The 18,614-nt window shown below is 40.0% G+C and overlaps 1 protein-coding gene across 1 annotated transcript in view; it reads right to left on the minus strand.

Moving 5' to 3' along the window:
- The window catches only part of LOC149077931 (uncharacterized), a 46,930-nt gene extending 30,571 nt beyond the window's left edge, over positions 1–16,359 (minus strand). The window contains exon 1 of the mRNA XM_089241538.1: positions 15,256–16,359. Within this exon, the coding sequence (XP_089097664.1) occupies positions 15,256–15,964 (709 nt within the window). The 5' untranslated portion in view covers positions 15,965–16,359. The remainder of the gene's footprint in view (positions 1–15,255) is intronic.
- Between the last annotated feature and the right edge of the window lie 2,255 nt (positions 16,360–18,614).

The raw sequence follows: 18,614 nt of genomic DNA on the forward strand, positions 1-18,614 counted from the left end.
CATCCAAGAGTTAGGGAAAACACTGGTTTCGAAATTTCTGATCATCACATTGGCTCATTGCAATATCGCACTTTCCATTAATGGACGGAGTTTAAATTATCGAACACTTCGCTCATTGTTACAGACTTTGAACAATGACTATAACGCGCTCAATTGGTCGAAAAGCATGTCTATGGCAGGAGCGAGTCTCAAAGACCAAATTATAAAATTCAACATTATACGCATTTATAATTGGTATTCAATAATAATTAAAGAATTCTTAAATATTTACTTGTTATATAAGAATTAGTATCATCATTATTCATCGTCACTAACAATAAATTCCCCTTAACAATTAATATTTTGTCGAAATTTTTAAGCACTTTTGTTTCTTACCATAAACATGATGCCACCAACAATGGAATTACTTCTCCAATAATTAATTTTGTTTCGAGCTATTGTTATTTTCACTAAAAATTAATAAATTTTTAGTTTTATTAAAATGACAAACTCACCTATTTCAAAAGTTATTTGAGTTACCAATTCAACAATGTTCAAAGTGAATAATACTGTTTACATAGCAGAAAGAATCGTAGTGAATAATGCTATATTCACAATAATGATTTAAATCCCCAACAGTACCCTGTTTCAAAAAAAAACCAATTAATTTTTATTATCAATATATTTTCTTCAGTGACAGCGCTATCTTTAACAGCGTTTTCCACAACAATACTGGGTTTAACAAAAGCTTTTAGTCAGTGGTATTTTCTTCAACGATGTTTAAGGGTCAACATTATCTTTTATATTTTAATTGTTTTTCCCACAATACTACCATTAATAATGGTCTCATTCTATGTATAATACTCCCTTTAACAATGCTTTGAGACAATGGAATTACATTAAACAATGATTTCATACAAAAGTGTTCCGTTTAAAAATGCATTTTGATTTAACTGTACTCCATTTATCCACGAATTTTGATCAATAGTTCTCCATTTACTTACCCATTTTTATAAGTACTATGGAAAAATAACATTTTGCTCCAATAATACTTCACTTGACAACTCATTCCGGCAACAATGCATACGTCAACAACGTTTTAGATTAGACACAATTTTTATAGAAAAAAATGGTTTCAGTCCACAGTACTCTCTTAAAAAATGGTTTAGGTCAAAGGTGATCAACCTTTAGGAAAGTGCGGGTCACTTTATTAATTTGAAGACGTGTTGCGTGCCACTTCAGTGACCTGGGACAGCACCGCAGGTTATTTAAGTGATCTGTAAATGTGCCACGAGCCGCTTAAGTGACCTGGAACCATGCCGCGGGCCTCTTAGGTAATCTTGGACAGTGTCGTGGGTCACTTAAGTGGCCTGCAAATGTGCTGCGGGCCACTTAAGTTTTGTAAAACTGCATGGGTCACCTAAGTGGTCTGCAAATATGCCGCGGGTCGCACAAGCTATCTGTAAATATGTCACTTCATTCATTTTTACAAAGTTATGTATGAAGTCGCGGGCCACGACTCCAAATGCCACATTTGGCCCGCAGGCCATAAGTTGAGCCTGTATGGTTTAGGTAAACAATCGAATCCTTTCAACACGATTTTTAGAAAACAACAACCCTTGAACAATGGTTTATTTTTGATCCACAACAGCTTTCAATCGCAAATGATTCATCGTATAATTCAACTTACGGTTACGTTTCTCGCGATTTGCGGTGATAAAATTTGCATTTAGAAATCTAATGTGGCGTCAATTTACGACCTTTTAAATCACGGTGAAAGAAAAATCGCCTATTCAATCACACGCTGATGAAAATATAATTTTATTTTTCGAGGAAATTCTCAACAGCACCAAACAAACAGGTTCTTTCAGTAATTTCTACGGCCGGATAAAGTATCGGCAACAAACAGAGCATATCCAATTGCAATAAACAGCGCGTTTTAGGGATTTGACCCCAAACTCATGGTCCATAGCCATACAATAGCAATAACAATAACCTCCACGGGTGCTCCGTCTATTTTACTCATTATTATCATTTCTTCCTGAATGACGTTTTGACAGCCAATTTCTTTCCTCTTCTAGTCTCATTGTTATAAAAACAGAAACTCTACAATACCATCGAAACTAGGCCGCCGAAACAATGGGAATGGCGGCAACAACCCCAACGGAAAAAAAAATATATAAATTAATTGAGAAGGGAAATGATTCATTTTTGGGAATTCACCGTGTTTATTTGACTGGAATTCCTGGATTGTTGCCAATTATCGCAATCAATGTTCAATGCTATTTTGAATTTCACAACTGTTGTATCAATTTAGATAAGAATAGAATTCACACGCTTCACACGCACGAACGCTATTTTATAGAATTTCTCAATCACGTGTGTATTCATCATTAATCGATCTTTAACGGAGTAAATAAAGCTTTATAGACATTATTTCAAAAAAAAATAAAAAATTAAGCAATCGTAATTCCTAACAATGAACAATGGATGGAGGATTTCTTCAAAAAATTGCGGAGTCACGATTTTCTTTTGCAAATTTTCTATCAGCAGAGTTTTGCGAAATATAGCCAAGGGGGGAATATATCGATCATATCTGAAAGTTCAGGACCGTCTTAATGTGCTCGGGGGACTCATTGATCAAAAAAAATTGCTCCCCCCCCCCCTTTTAACCTGTGGAAATTGTGTGCAATTTGGCTAAGAAATTGGAAGAGCGTTGATGCGCCTCATAGGGGAAAAAAAAAAGCTTTTACTAGCGTCCTCTGCTGTTGACTTGAAACATTAATTTCCGAATGAGGCGTATCATAGGAATATAAACTGAAACTGGAACTTTAATGATTTGCACAATCGTGCCTATCAATACACCAAGTACAAATATTTTTCAGTAATTGAATTTTCGGAGATATATATACACACACAAAATAGATATAAATACAATGTAATTTAAACACAGAGAATATACGTATAAATATACACTCTCGCACCCACCCCCATGCATGTTCCAGCTATTAGAGCCTTACGAGGGCTTCCAATAAAAATAATATTACCTGGGCGTACGGGCAAAGATGAAAACAGAGAAGAGGGAGGGGGGGGGGTGTCAAAACTGCTGTTGCAAGAAAAATTCAATTTTTGATACGTCCTCTATAAATCAGAAAAAATGCAGACAGATAGAAGGGTTGCTAAAAATTAGGTAAAAGCTTGATCGGGAATAAGTATGGCGGAGGTATTTAGAAATGTGAGTATGGTCTTTGAAGGACGAAAAATGTGCATGTCTTAAGCAGGTGATAAAGATTATTGCGGCTATTTAGTTGCTTGCAAAACTGACAAAGTTCATCAGGGTTAAATCTGTGCAATATACCTTTTTTTAGTGCAAAGTATAAAAGGATAAAGGCACAGCCTGGCCGTATAGAGAAGGTAAGATTGCAAAGACAGCTTAAATTCAAAATTGCCGGCAAAATGAAATAATGTTGAAGTGGACAGTCGAGATCTGTCTTCCTCGAGAGAGATATCAATATAGTTATTAGTAAGAAATGTTAAAACTGCTGGGGAGTGAGGTAAAGAGGGTGAATCCCGCAGTTATCCAAAAGGGTCTTGAGTGAATTTGCCCAATTTTCCGAGTCTGTGTGCCGGCAGAGTTCGAGAAAACAAATTTTCGGTAGACGGTTTTCATCCATTTTTAGAAGCCTAAGCCGTGGTTAAACATTTGAATGGCAATTGAGTGGCGACTAAGCCCAAGTCTAATAAGGTAAGCAGGACGGACAATATTTACTTATATTTAGTAACTTTTTGAGAAAACTCGTGTGAACCCTTTCCAGCACATTTAGCCTAGAAGAAACCCCAAACTGGTGGCGCATAATATGGAGTAGATATTATAGGAATATATTTCTCTCTTCTGTCGGAGACATTTATTTTGTAAGTTATTATTTTCATGAAATTTATTATATAGTTCAGTTCAATCATAGAAAAATTTTAATGCAGTCAATTATCGGTTAATAATTTTTTCTTGTTTATTTTGTTGCTGTGGACAAATGTTTTTTGTTCCGTTTCGAACCAGTTTTAGTTTCGATTTTACGCACGCAAAAATGAATCAATTACGATTTTTCTAGCGTCATCTATCTTCCACTTTAACTACTAATTTCTGACTTTGACGTACTGTAAATTTTGTTTATATTTTTTTAATTTTCTATCTTTTCTTTCCAAGAAATTAATTTCCAATATTTTAAATAATATTTGATTATTTTAGTAAATTATGTCACTTATAAAACAACTGTTACATGTTTCTTAAAAGAAGTGTTTATATAATATTAAAAATTACTTAATATTCAATCACTCATGATAATTCTCTTTCGGTTGTGGATAAGACACTTTGCCTGCAATAATCTGTTAAACGAGCTTAAGAGTCCCGATTTTGACTAGATTTTTACACATACAGCTACACACACTTTAACACAACAAAATAGGCCAAATACTTCTTGTGCCCACTGCTAAGACCGGTAGAACGGCCATCAAAAATTGTGCCGTGGGACCGGCGAAGTATGGATTACTACAAGGTTTCGTCGTTCTCTCTGTGAACCTTTAAGAATACTTTAATGCCCATTGTAATGTCGTTGTTTATTTTCTTGTTTTGAATGCAGAAACCTATAAATTATTTTGTTCGAGGGGGTAGGGTAGTGCCCACTTTCTTGGTAAAGCTCAAAATCCATCACTACTGAGAGGCTTCTTGCCAATGTTGGCATGTCCAGGGGCCGTTTCCAACATGAATAGGCCCTGACCAAAGCAGGAATTAGGAGGCGCTCTTAGGTGTTTGGCCAACAAAATTATATAGCAATGCTCCACTTACCAATACGTACGGAAATCAAGCCCAGGGCATGTGTATAATCTTTTACCAAATTATAATGGGAAGAAAAGGGGTAAGCGACGTTTCACTTGCTGTCCGAGTAAGGTAAATCTTTCAATCCAAAATCTAGATGAAGGGTTTACCTGCCATTTTGAGAAAAATCAGAATGAAGAAATCAGGGCAAACGACCTGTCTTTCTAAAATTGGGGTGAGAGCAATCCACTCATTTTCTGAAATACGATTCAGCGTGAAGACAATCGACCCATGCGTAAACATTCGCGTGAAGTTCCACCGCTGGGGTCCCTCACTCTCAGTTACTACAGCTAAGCAAGCACTTCTCGGCTTTTTGGCCCAAGATCAAAGAGTAGCAGACACAGCCATTGAGATTTTTATGAAGCTGTGAAGCTACAGGACAATGCCCTTGCCTCCTTCATCATAGGTGGCAATGTAAAGCATACATGCTCAACCCATTGCCCGCGGGCTAAATGCGCCCCTCTAGGTTATACAATGTGGCCCGCGACTTCAATGTTTATTTTGTAAAAAAAACCTAAGCAGTACATAACAAGATTACTCAAATACTCGTGGCACATTACCAGATAACCAAAGTGATCCACGACACACTTACAGATCACTTAAGTGATCCGCGCTACATCCACGGGTCATTTAAGTGACCTGGGACTGCTCAAGATCGCTTAAGTGACAGGCGGTACATTCTTTCGTCAAAGTTAAGAAACCAAAATTTTTAAGAAACCAATGAAGTTCCCTGCACTCTTCGCGAGGTTGAGCTCCCCCGATTTGAAGTCTTTTATTCTCAAGCATGGCTAAATACTTCTTCAAGCAATTACTGTGCTTCCATAGTTCTAAGTATTCGTGTTTCCATACGGAATCACTACCCGATAAAACACAGGCCTACGCATGTGGAAAGGCCCCTTTTTGCTCCCAACGACCCGGAACAATAACTAAAAGTCCTAGCTGAACGGGGGAAAAAAAAAGGCTCGATATATATAAATAATAAACCTTTACAAAGTTACCATTCACAGAGAAAACGTGACTAGGGCGCGTGCAGTTGGACATAAAGCCTAGGGGAAAGAAAAAAAAAAAACGGCTTCCCCCAACAATGACGGGGAGAAACGAGATGAATCCAACAATGGTGGGTGTTGTTATATTAGAGGGAAACGATTCGAACACGTTCATATGCATTTATAAAAGGCCAATAATCCCGACGGCCTAGTTCTTCGTTTAGGCCGCCCGGTTTTGTTCAACTAACCGCATCGGTCACACACCTCGTCGGCGGCAAAACTAAGGAAGAAGTCGTCGTAGATGGGGAAGAAAAGAAGGGTCATGGGGATGGGAAACAAAACACGTTTTTTTTGGCAAAAAAAATCGGGTTAAAAATTAGGAGAGAAAAAAGAAATTATAATAAATGTTAAAAAGAGCCAAGATGCCATTTTTTTCCATTCGAATTTGATAAAGGGAGCTATATTTAACGCGGATTATGGTAATCGACGAGGAAATGTCACCTTCGACTGTCGGATCATTAATCATCAATTTCCCCGGCGTGACTTCCTTAAATGCCGGAAGAAATGAGAAATATCGTAACTATTTACGATTTTTTTCGTTAATTTTTCCCTATTGTGTATAAATCAGCGTTTCTCTACCTATGGTCCGCGGACCAGAGGTGGTCCGTGACGCTGGCATAGGTGGGTCCGCAAGCAGACTTGATAAAATTATTCACCCGTTGTAATTCGTGGATGCAAGTAATACACTCGCTTCCAAAAGTTAAGCACACGACGGCTTAAGTAGCATTACGACACCGCTTGAACCATGTCCTTCTGGATTGGACGGTTAATGGAACTCAAATGCGTGGTACTTGGGCGCATAGTCCCTTCGGCACCAGGGCCGTCTTAAGAGCATCATGGGGTCCCGGGCCAAGGGATATTTCTAAGGCCAGCCTGGCCAATTTTCGAAAAATTCAACTACTCGTTTTTCTGGGGGGCCCCTCTTCTCTCAAGGTCCGGGTGGACCGATGTGTTGAGACGGCACTGTTCGGCACACAGTAATGGCAAATATTGTCTTACCAAGTGATGCTGCAACAATGGATGTAACAGTGGTGAAAGTCACTCGTGGATTCCGTTTGGGTACTATAGCAATATATCGATCATCAGATGGCGGTTGGTAACCGTGGTTGACTGGACCCATGTCTCCGGTCAGCTGTTTGACTCGCTTGGGAATTGTTTTCGTAATCGGGGTATATTGCTATAGTAGCTAAGCGGAATCGACGAGTTTCCTCCACAACTGGTGCTTCCAAGGTTTCAGTATCACACTTGGTAAGACACTATCTGCTAGTACTGAGTGCGATTGTACGTGCGAGTACCACGGGATTGTGTTCTACTAACCGTGCAGTCTAGAAGGGCAAGATTAAAGTAGTGTAGTTTTGTAGTACGTGTAAGGCCCCTTTAACACGTACGAAAGCCGTCGCGTGTTAACTTCTGGAAGCGAGTGTATTATACCTTCATATACTCCCCCATACATCATCGTGGAGAATGCAGGAAATTACGATCCTAAACACGGGATATATCACTAAATTTTGCCAAAAATTGTAATTTGTCCGTTTAACTGCAATTCGCTAATTACTATTAAAATTGCTGAAGGGTGTGGAAATAAAGGGCTGCTACAAATTGCAGTATAATATAGGAGAAAAAAAATACAGAAAAATTATTGAAGATATATACAGTATAATCCCTCTTAACGGACACCCCCTTAGAATGAGGTCGCCATTCTTTTACGGCCAAATAATAATTTTGCCTTGCATAATAAAATTATGCATTTCAAGCCCCTGATTTACTGTGTAGGAGTGATTTATTGCGTAGGTTCGTTGGACCGTCCCGTATTTTACACGCGAGCCTATTTTTCCCCCCATATAATGCGGCTCTTGAGTGGGGGAATGATGATTTTCCTTTCAGAATCCTGCGCCTGGCCCATATTGAGATCGATCTTGTTGATTTTGTTTTTCATTATAAATTTAGTTTCGACTAAACACAATTCGATAAGGAAAAGGGTCTCGCTTTTTCATGAGGGTAGAGAGGACCTGAGTAAGAGAGACGAAGGGGCCACGAGAAGAAAGTATGGGCCGGGACCATGGTTTAAAAAAAGGTTAAGAGCCAAAACAATAACAAAATTTTTGCTTGAGAAATGAGGAATTAATCAATGAGGAATTTCAGCAGGCCGCAAGTGGGCTGCCTGGACACTAGGGCCTGTAAATTGACCTTTCTAAATTTATTTTGCTCACCCGGAGAGAGGGACGTTTTTACAGCATCCTAGGCCCCCGGGAAAAGTGATATTCTGAGGACCCTCAACACATGGTTGAAAGTATCACCTAGTTCAGTGTTTCCCAAAGTGGGCAATATCGCTCCCCTGGTGGGCGATGGAAGGGTCCAGGAGGATGATAAAAGCTACTGGTTTAACATAGGATCCTATGGGTACGTTTTAGTAGAGGGGCGATGAGAGAAAAAAATTTCTGAAGGGTTCGATGGTGAAGGAAAATGTTTGGGAACCTATGTACTCTTTTTGAAAATTAAAAAACAGTGCTGAAACAATGAGGGCCCCCTTCCCGTGAGTACCGTGGTAACGCATGGGCCCAACTGGGTACGACCAATACCTCCTGGATGCAGTAGTATTTATAGGAGGCATTGGTGCGACCCGGGGGTGCCTGAGAAAGCCTCTCGAAAATCGTTTCTCATCAGATTATGAGATCTGGTATATATTGTATATATTGTTTTGGGGATCTTTGCTATTGCTGAAACTTCTATTGTTGCCTTTTTTTTTTATATTATTATTAGAAGTTCGATATTTTCAATAAAAGTACCATCACTGACAAAATTCTATTGCTGTAAATATTGTTGGGAAAAAGCAGTGTTAAGAATTCTTTCAACGAAAATATTGTTAGGCTATTGATAATTTTTGTCGCACCCCGGTCATTTTATGCACACCAGGGCTAATTAGACCGGGATCTACTATTTATTGCCGATTCCGAACGACAGGCTTGTTTTTTATACGCATCGAGAGGTTGGTGCGCTAACCCCTCGATAGGGGGACTCCCTGCGGTAGCAATATTTTTCTGTGGTCAAGTCGCCGTTTTGTTGTACCCCTGTGTCAGGAAAGTTTTCTGGCAAGGACGCACCGGGTATCGCACTCGCGACACCCCTAAACATCCTTTGGTACTTTAGACGAGGATCTTATCGTTGAGAATTCTTTCGCTAAAAGTATTATTGGAAAGAAGCATTGTTGAGAATTCTTTCGCTAAAAGTATTGTTGGGAAGAAGCATTGTTGAGAATTCTTTCGCTAAAAGTATTGTTAGGAAAAAGCATTGTTCAGAATTCTTTCACTAAAAATATTGTTAGGAAGAAGCATTGTTCAGAATTCTTTTAATAAAAATATTGTTCGGAACAAGCATAGCATCGTTGAGAATTCTTTCACTAAAAATATTGTTGGGAAGAAGCATTGTTGAGAATTTTTTCAATGAAAATATTGTTGGGAAGAAGCATTGTTGAGAATTCTTTCGCTAAAAGTATTGTTAGGAAAAAGCATTGTTCAGAATTCTTTCACTAAAAATATTGTTAGGAAGAAGCATTGTTCAGAATTCTTTTAATAAAAATATTGTTCGGAACAAGCATAGCATCGTTGAGAATTCTTTCACTAAAAATATTGTTGGGAAGAAGCATTGTTGAGAATTTTTTCAATGAAAATATTGTTGGGAAGAAGCATTGTTGAGAATTCTTTCACTAAAAATATTGTTGGGAAGAAGCATTGGTGAGAATTTCTTCACTAAAAATATTGTTGGGTAGAAGCATTGTTGAGAATTCCTTCACTAAAAATATTGTTGGAAAGAAGCATCGTTGAGAGTTCTTTCACTAAAAATACTGTTGGGAAGAAGCCCATTGTTGAGAATTCTTTCACTGAAAACATTGCTGGGAAGATGCATTGTTCAGATTTTTTTCTGAAAATATGGTGTGAAAAAAATAAAAAGGTATTTCCTTGTTGAGAAACGATCATATTTTATTTCTCATATACCCAAGAATGTCACGTTTTGCATCTGTAAGCTATTGTTGGAGTAGAAAAACAATTGTTGCCTTGCATCGCACTTGCCTTGGCCAAGTTTTGTGAAACATATACTAAAAGGGAACTTGATGTCAAGATGGCGAAATCGTCGGCAAAAATCTGCAAATGCCGTAATTATCGTCACCAACAACAATGCTTTTATATCACGTCAACAATTTGTTCAAAGGTACACCACGTTAAGGGTAGGCCAGTCGGTGCCCTGAGATGAATCGCCTTGCTTTTATGTTTTTAAATTACAAATTTACTCTACAGGATACCGTATAAAATTCTAGACAGGGTGCCCTCAAAGATCCGGCTCCACGAAGTGAGAGCCCTGACCCATCTCACACTTATATAGGGCTTTGCGAAGACAAACTCAATTCTATGTGAATGAGCCTCGTCTTTATCGGGCCCCCACCTTCTACCATATACGAGATTGAACTCATACAAAATGCGGAAGACTTACTTTTTTTACAAACGCGTGGGGAGCTAGTCTGACCTCGACCTTCATTCTGGGTAGGTCGACACTAAAATGGATATTTCTGTAGGTTAGCAGAAACTGCTCATGGCCTCATGAGGGTGTGAATTATAGGGAAGAGATTTATACTTGGCCGAGTTTATACGAAGCGAATGGTTATGTACGGGTGGGTGTGTGCAAAGCAGAGGATCGTCTCAACACATGACCCAGGGTCCTCGAGTACATAGTGGGCTTCATGATAATGGGATTTGGTACTATAATTGTTTAGAGTAAATATGCAAAGTGGTAAAAGCTGGTATATCCAGACGTGTAGAGAGTCTCTGAAACATCTTTTTTCCGGGGTAGCCCATGCTGCTGTTAAGACGGCCCGACATAGATAGAAGCGAGACAAGCAAATCCTCCCACAAAGTCTCCTGGATAGAGACAAGCAAATCTTCTTAGAGTGAGTTAATCAAAGCCTTTTAGATAAGGGACAATCAAAGCCTCTCAGATGGAGACAAGCAAAAGCTCTTAGCAAAGCCTCCGAGACAATTAAACCTTTCTAGCAAAACCTCTGAGTTGGCGACTATCAGTTCTTAGATCTTTTGACTTTTTGCCCAGGGCCTATTGTGACTTCTTGCCCAGGGCCTATTGTGACTTCTCTGACAAAGCGTCCTAGATAGAAGTAAGGCAAACAGATCCTGGATTGAAACAGTCTCTCAGATAGGGGAAAATCAAAACTTCTCAAATTGGGGAACAATCAAAGCCTCTTGGTGGAGAAAGCAAATCTTCTTAGCGAAGCAATGTCTTCTAGAAGTCTCCTAGATAGGGACTTTTTGCCCGGGGGCCCCATGATGCTGTTAAGATGGCCCTGACAAAGAATCCTAGGCACACATAAGAAAAATAAATCCTCATATAAGTTCAAACACTGAAGATTTGCACAGTTGCTCATAGTTCGGAAAATAGATGCCATCATTATAACAAGTATTACACAGGAACAAAACTTTATGTTAGGTTCACAACATGTACACGCTCCTTCCAACACGTACCAGTTCGTAGGAAGTTCTGCAGAGGAATATGGACAAGGTGCGTGTGTGTGGTTCAGTAATGGTTAAAATCATCCATCTAACAGTTCCAAGTGGTCAGGTGTGGCTCTAAAAACGCAAGCCATCAGCTTTCACCAGTTGTCGGGTCCCGAGCGTTGTCTCTGCCACATGGAGGGGAGGTTCCAGATTTGTTGACTTTTGATGACGGGGGGGGGGGGTGGGGTTTGAAGGTTGCTCACGCCATCAACCACTTTTTTTTGAAGATATGAAATATTCTAAGCTGCTGACGAAATTTTGTGATAAGGGGGGACGGGGGTCAGTGTTTCGCTGACGTTTGCTGACAAGGAGGGGAAGGAGGTCAAAAATGTCTAAAAAATCTGCTGACGTAATACTTGAATGACCCCTAATATCACTAAATACAACTTAGCGAGTACAATTAGTCACCCGAGTAAAGATGTTAGTCGCTCAAAGCGCACAACGGCGAGATGCTGACCGAGGTGCTTGCGAACAGTAAGAAGAGGCTTGATTTGATCTAGAACGTATCGTATCTGTGACTTCTGACTGACTACCATTTGTGACTTGTGACTACCATTTGAGACTTCTGACTATCATTTGTGACTTCTGACTTTCATTTGTGACTTCTGACTTTCATTTGTGACTCTTTTGTCATCTCAACCTTTATTTATTATTATTATTATTATTATTTTTTTGGTGGACCGATGAAATTAGGTGAACAAAACTGCCGGTCCGCAACAACATTTGCGGACCGGCAGGAGAACTAATTTGCACATTGGCGAAAAAATAAAAAATAAAATGGGGGGGGGGAAGAAAATATCCTACCAGACGGGACTTGTTTACATTTCCATATTTATACTCGAATACCGTTTTAATGAGTACCGTTATAGCGAAAATTCCGTTTTAACGAACACTTTTCTAATTCCCCACCACATAAGATTTCTCCGGTTTCTTCGAGTTCGTTCTAACTGGATTCGACTGTATTATACACGAAAGAAACAACGCCGAACCTGGACAACTGCTGTCACCTATCAAATACATGCAAAAACCGATCTGTCATAATTCTTGAAGTGAAATTGGTTGGTGGTTTTAAACCGGTGTACAGCATGAAAATAAACAATGTGTGGTGTGATGTCGTGTATTTCTTGTTTTCATGCTGCATTCCAGAGTACATTTTATTTGCTAAACATTGGTTAATATTTTTTGGTGCTCACAAGAACTTGTTTTGCAGTAAACGTAAAAATACGGTAACATCATGAATATTCCCATACTTTCTTTTCCGTTTCCTGGGAGCAGTGGTGCCTGGGAGTGACTTCGGATGTCAAAATCTAAATAATTAAATGAGTGAACTTGTAACATATTGTTACAATCAACCAGTTTACGATCAAGGACGTAATATTGCGTCCAAACGCCAGTGGAATAAATTCAAAAAAGTTGTCTCTATTTTTCTCTCCTCTCCCCTCATCACCGCGTAGCTTTGTTGCAATCTTACGGAAAAAAAATAGTTCTTTTTACCTTCGTGATGTATCCTTCTACTATATACATATGAGAGCGAAAGAGAACAGGTAGGTGAGGGGTGAAAATGGACATCTACTTCATACCTACTCTATTATCTCTAAGTACAAGTACTTATATTACAGATATTAGAGAGGAAGAGATAAGAGTATAATAGACTTATCCTCTCTCTCTCTCTCTCTTATACTTATGTATTATACTGTTTTCCTTTCATTTGCTTTTTTTCTTACTTTTCTACTTTTTCTTTCCTTCCTTTTTCCTAACATGCGTTTATGGTAGGACAAGTTTACCATATTCATCGCCGGTTCGTCAAACAGAGATCATTAGAATTTCTTGCCAATCACTTGTAAGCGAAGTGGTTAATAAGTGGAAGTATATTATCACTTTTTTAATTGTGCTCTCATCGTGGTGAAGGTCACTCGAATCTAAAAATATTTTAGGGGAGGAAGATTGGTCTGGGCCATTGCCCCCTAGATCCTGTATCTAGGAGGTAATGTCTGGGCCTGCCTCAAAACATTGCGATTTTCCCCAAACCATATGAATTTCCATTTGTTGCCATCTTTTTGGCGCTAGGAGCACATAAAGTTTCGCCACACTCCTATGCCCTTATTCCAATCATGGCGTAAACGCAATACTGCTCGTGCAATCGCAGTGTCATTTGACTGGGGGGGGGGGGGTTTGCTCTGTTATTATTACGCAGTGGAACCCCGGCTCGCACCAATCAAGGTCCGAGGTCTAAAACGTGGTTTCCCAAACTTTTCTTCAGAAATTTTTTCTTCTCATCACCCCTTAACTCAAACGAACCCATAGGATCCTATATTGTACTCGTAGCTTCTATCGCTCCCCCCCCCCCGGAGCATTCCATCACCCACCAGTGGGCGATATTGCCCACTTTGGGAAACACTGGTCTAAAACATGGTAGCGTATTCTAGCACATAAATTTACACCGGTGTGCAGCACGGAAATAAATAATATAGGGTATCATAACACATTATATTTATTTTCACGCTGCATACTTGTTTTTAAACCAACAACTAACTTCACGCCAAAAAATTATAACAGATGTGTTTTTTTTATTATTTTTGTTATGGGATAGGTGGCAGCCAAGATCCGATATTTTTGTGTGAGAGAATTACGCAAAATATTGTTTGAAATCAAAATTTCAAACGATATTCATTTGCATTTATCTTTTACACAAAAATGCAACAACGCAAAATCGAATAGAATTTGAACTCATTCATCAATTTCCAAGGCAACATAATTCATCCTCCTTATGAAATCAAATTTCTTGGATTCAAACGTCTTTCTCATTCACACAACACTACTCTGAAATTACCAATAAAGTCAGTGGGGGGGGGGGGGGGCTTAGCAAAATAATGCCGATGAAACTCAGTTCCGCCGATCAACAACAAAAGCATTCTTCTCATCCCGCGATACTGCAGCTCTCCAATCATATTGGGCCAAATTTAACTCCTTAAGCGGCATTGACGAGATATCTCGGCTCCTTAAAAAACCTCTTATTTTCAGCATTGGAAAGCCTAGATATTTTGTTGATAAGTTGATTTCTCAATGGAACACTTTTCCCTTACACTGTCATCTTTGCACCTACTGAAAATCAGAAAAATGTCTGCTCCATTAAAAAAGATATGGAATTATACAGATTTTATATATGATTTTGCGCTGCGTGCCGCTTATACAAATGCAAATACAACGCCACAACAGGCAAAATGCCCAACGAGGTGGCTGAGAAAAAGATGCCCATAAAAATATGGTTGTCATATATTTCAAAAATACAGCAACCCCCAATTATAAATGCAATTACAAACAATATATACACATGATAATATATGGATAGCTTCATGTATATATATCTATACACATGATAAAATATTATACAATGCCCATAAAGAATACTTATGGTTGTCTTATTGTAAGTATAGATAGCTTCTCGATTTACCCCAACATGTTTATCGTATTTCTTCTTAAACGTGTCAATTGTGTTAGAATTTACTACCCCCGGAGGTAAGCTATTCCCTTTATTAACAACCCTATTCGAGAAAAATTCCCTCCGACACCGTAACCTTGCATTGTCCCTCACCAAACGATATTGGTGTCCCCTTGTAAAAAATTAAAGGGTTAAGAATTAAGAGAAATGTTTCGCGGACCAGCAGGAAAATTCCCACGGACCGGTCCAGGTCCACGGACCAAGGGTGTTTAAGAACTCTGGATTAGACAATCCTTCATTGTTTTGGAAATCAATGTTGAATTCGTATCACTTTTCAAGAACATTATAAAGAATTTGGCTTACCCGCCAAGCGTCCCCGCTGTTGCGTACCGTCAGCAACCGGCGCCGGTCTCCTCCTGACATGGGCCGTGACGAGCAGCCTGGCAGCGCAGTACACGATGACAGCCGACAGAGGCAACACCAGCACCAGGTACTGCCACACGTAATAACTGAGCACGGGTCCGCTCAGCAGCTGCATGCAAATCATGAAACCGACCCTATACCCATGAGACGCATTTGATCCCTGCGGCACGACCAGCAAGTCATCCAGGAACCGATAGGAATCCGGCGACCTCGTCGTGTCGTCTTTAGTCATCGCGACCGCATCGTACAGCAGCTGCGGTCCCAACCAAGCGAGACAGGTGACGATACTAGCGACCCTCGCAGTCGGCGACGGCCTGTTGTAGACCTGCACCAAACAACGGTACATCAATCTAACAGCCAGTATGGACAGGAGAACGGCACCTATCTCCGCTGACACGAAGTGTTGCAACAGACAGTGTCTCCTCGGGCCCAGTAACAACCAGTGGCCGTTTGCCAAGGTATATCCTATATAAGGTGCCCAGCTACTCAGATAAAGGATTCCTGCCAGTAGTACGGCCCCAGTCGTCAGTGCATGTATGCAGGATCTCGGCTGCCAGGTCAGTCGCAGCAAACCGCGTATGTTCAGCAGGTAAACCGCTGAAACCAGTAGGAGACGAAGCAGGCTCGTCAGTATGACTATCACTTCCATTTTGGTGAGGATATCGAGATCTCGGGACGTCTTTATTCTTTTCGTAATGTTCGATGGATGAATATTTTTGGTCTTGAAGTTGACTAGACGCTATTTAATCGACGTACGCGATCATTATTTCCCCTCTGGAACCTATCTAGTCTCGTCGGGATCTGTAGTTAGGTGTCGAATCTTCGTCAATGCAGATCACAAATCGCTTTCGATCCTTCTGCAGCGCATACCAGGTCACGACTGGTTGGGGCGACGCGTACGTACGCGATTTTGTTTTCCTCTCACTCCTCTATTGTCGGCGATTCCCGCTAATAGAAGACACACACACACTTGACTCAGCTGTTCGTTATTGCTACACACAGACAAGCGTATGCGCTTACGGTGATAAAATACCGCTCGCCAATGCCGTGACCAAACAGATCCGTTGTTCATTTATTTTTTTTCTTCTGGTAGGCGGCGTGGCAGTCGGAACTCGATGGGAAAAAAAGGCGTATTATTATTATTAGGTCTTACATGGGTTATATTGAGGAAATGCATGAACGATTCTAAATGGAAACTTGAAGGAAACAGGTTTCTTTTGTGTGTGTTGTTTGTCGAAGAAGAAAAAGTCCGTCCGTCTGTGGCCTGCTAGCCTATCGCCCTAAGAAGTTTTAATACCGAAACCCTGAATCTTTCTTCCAGAATCTTAATATCAAAAAAGCAGGTTTCTTCTCATCTTTTTTGGAGGTTGGAGACGATCTTATTAGAAAAGAGAAGAAAAAAAGATTCTCGTCTCACACGCAAACCGCACGCAATTTCGCTGGCCATATTTCCGGGTTAGGGTTGCCATTCAAGAAAAACAAAAAAAAGAGGAAGATTTTTCTTCTTGTTAAATCTTCTTGTGGTACAAGATAAATGCCTTAAAAATTTCTTAATGTGTTTGTTCTTTAGCGATACGGTCAGTGGATTTGCTGCTTGGCCAAGTGACCATGACCCGGTAAGATTCTAGTTGAAAATAACGAATTTTTTAGGCATGATATCTATTTTCTTCATTTAGTTACCTTATGTTGTCTATCGATAATTTCTTGGCCTCTTTGATGGTTTCAAAATTTAAATAAAATTGGTTACATTATCTAGGGCAGGCACGGGGCAGATATGACTGAGTGAAGATCATAGAGAGACAGGGGCGAGGGGTTGAGAAAAAATCTCTACCAGCGTGGGACGTATTTTTGGCACCCCGACCACGTTTTTTAGTGAACAAAGCTTTTTTTTTAAAATCTCTCAATGGATTCGGTGCGGGAGTTACCTGGACCCCCACCTTCCTCCGGGAACTAAATAGAAAACATGGAATAATGAAAATGAAGATATTGATGATATATAAATACAGTATAAAAGTTTAGCGACTAAAATTGCCCGTGTTTTACCATTTACTTATACCGTATACAAATATGCGGCTTTACCGGCTCATTTTTACTGGTGCGGCTTATACACCGGAGTGACACCCGTAATACGGCACGCGACTCTGCAGCGGACCGTTGCGTTGGCCCTTAACCATTTGAAGGGCAGGCATTTTTCCAAAACCCATAGAAAAACATGTAAACGGGTGGGGGCACCACCTGCCCCAAGCCCTTTATAGGGTAACCCTTTATTGGCAATCCTGTGTGAATCGACACTTTTTTTCTTTATCTCAGCATTTTTTTCGCTTTTCTCCCTCGCTGAGGTCTGACGAGTTAAAAAAATGCATAGTACGTGTAAAGTACTTTTGTTTCTGCGGTCGATAATATGCTTGCACTGTGTGAACTCTCCCGGCGCCCACTCTCAGGAACGGGAAAAGGCGTGCACTGTATTTATACCCTAGGATATTCTTTCAGACTTTCGGTACTGACCGGCATGTCTATATATCAGGTGTTCTCAAACATTCTTCCCCCCACAGTGCCTTTTACCCTAATCAATGCTTATCCGTGGCTCCTCAGAGCAGTTTAACAAAGAATTTCTTCTAAAAACCACCTTTGTCGGGCCGTCGCGGCGCAAATTTTGAGATCTCTAGCTATACATATTGATAAAATTTCAAGGTATGGCTATTTAAGCTACTGAGGCCAAAATGAAGTATGTAATCAATGTATCTCTCATCCCCTAATAATTTTCCGTCGCTTTAATTACGATAGTGAGTTTTGACGGTGTGGTCAAGGTGCCTCTCTATCGGACAAGTGGTGCCGAGAATTATCTGAAATTCCAATCTTATTTCCCAGTGGTGCCAGAAATACACACAGAAAACTTCAGGGGAAATACCTGCCTCAGATGGGGACCTCGACTTCTCAACTGGGAAACATTTAACTCGTTTCCTTGTAAGGGCGGTCCTTAAAGACTTTTGTGATGTGGATGGACATCTATAAAATTGTATCTCTACAGTTGTTGATGGGGGAAAATCTTCACAATACGCCATCAAAAAAAATCTCGCATCAACGGATTAAATCCCTCTTCTGTATGCATAGAAGAGGTAAGAGAGAGAGACGAGAGGCAAATGCCTCAACAATCGAATAAAAATAACCTAACGGTGCCACAGTCATTTTTTTTTATGGTGTCCTATATTTACCACAACGCGGTCTTTCCGATATTTCCATGCAGAATATGCTCCAGATCGGTCAAGAAAGAAGAAAATAAAAGTGTTGAGCCTCTCTTA

This window comes from Pholcus phalangioides, unplaced genomic scaffold (assembly GCF_987345545.1).
Source record: "Pholcus phalangioides strain wild (caught in Gottingen) unplaced genomic scaffold, Ppha-v1.0 ptg000014l_1, whole genome shotgun sequence".
NCBI classification, from domain to species: Eukaryota; Metazoa; Arthropoda; class Arachnida; order Araneae; family Pholcidae; genus Pholcus; species Pholcus phalangioides.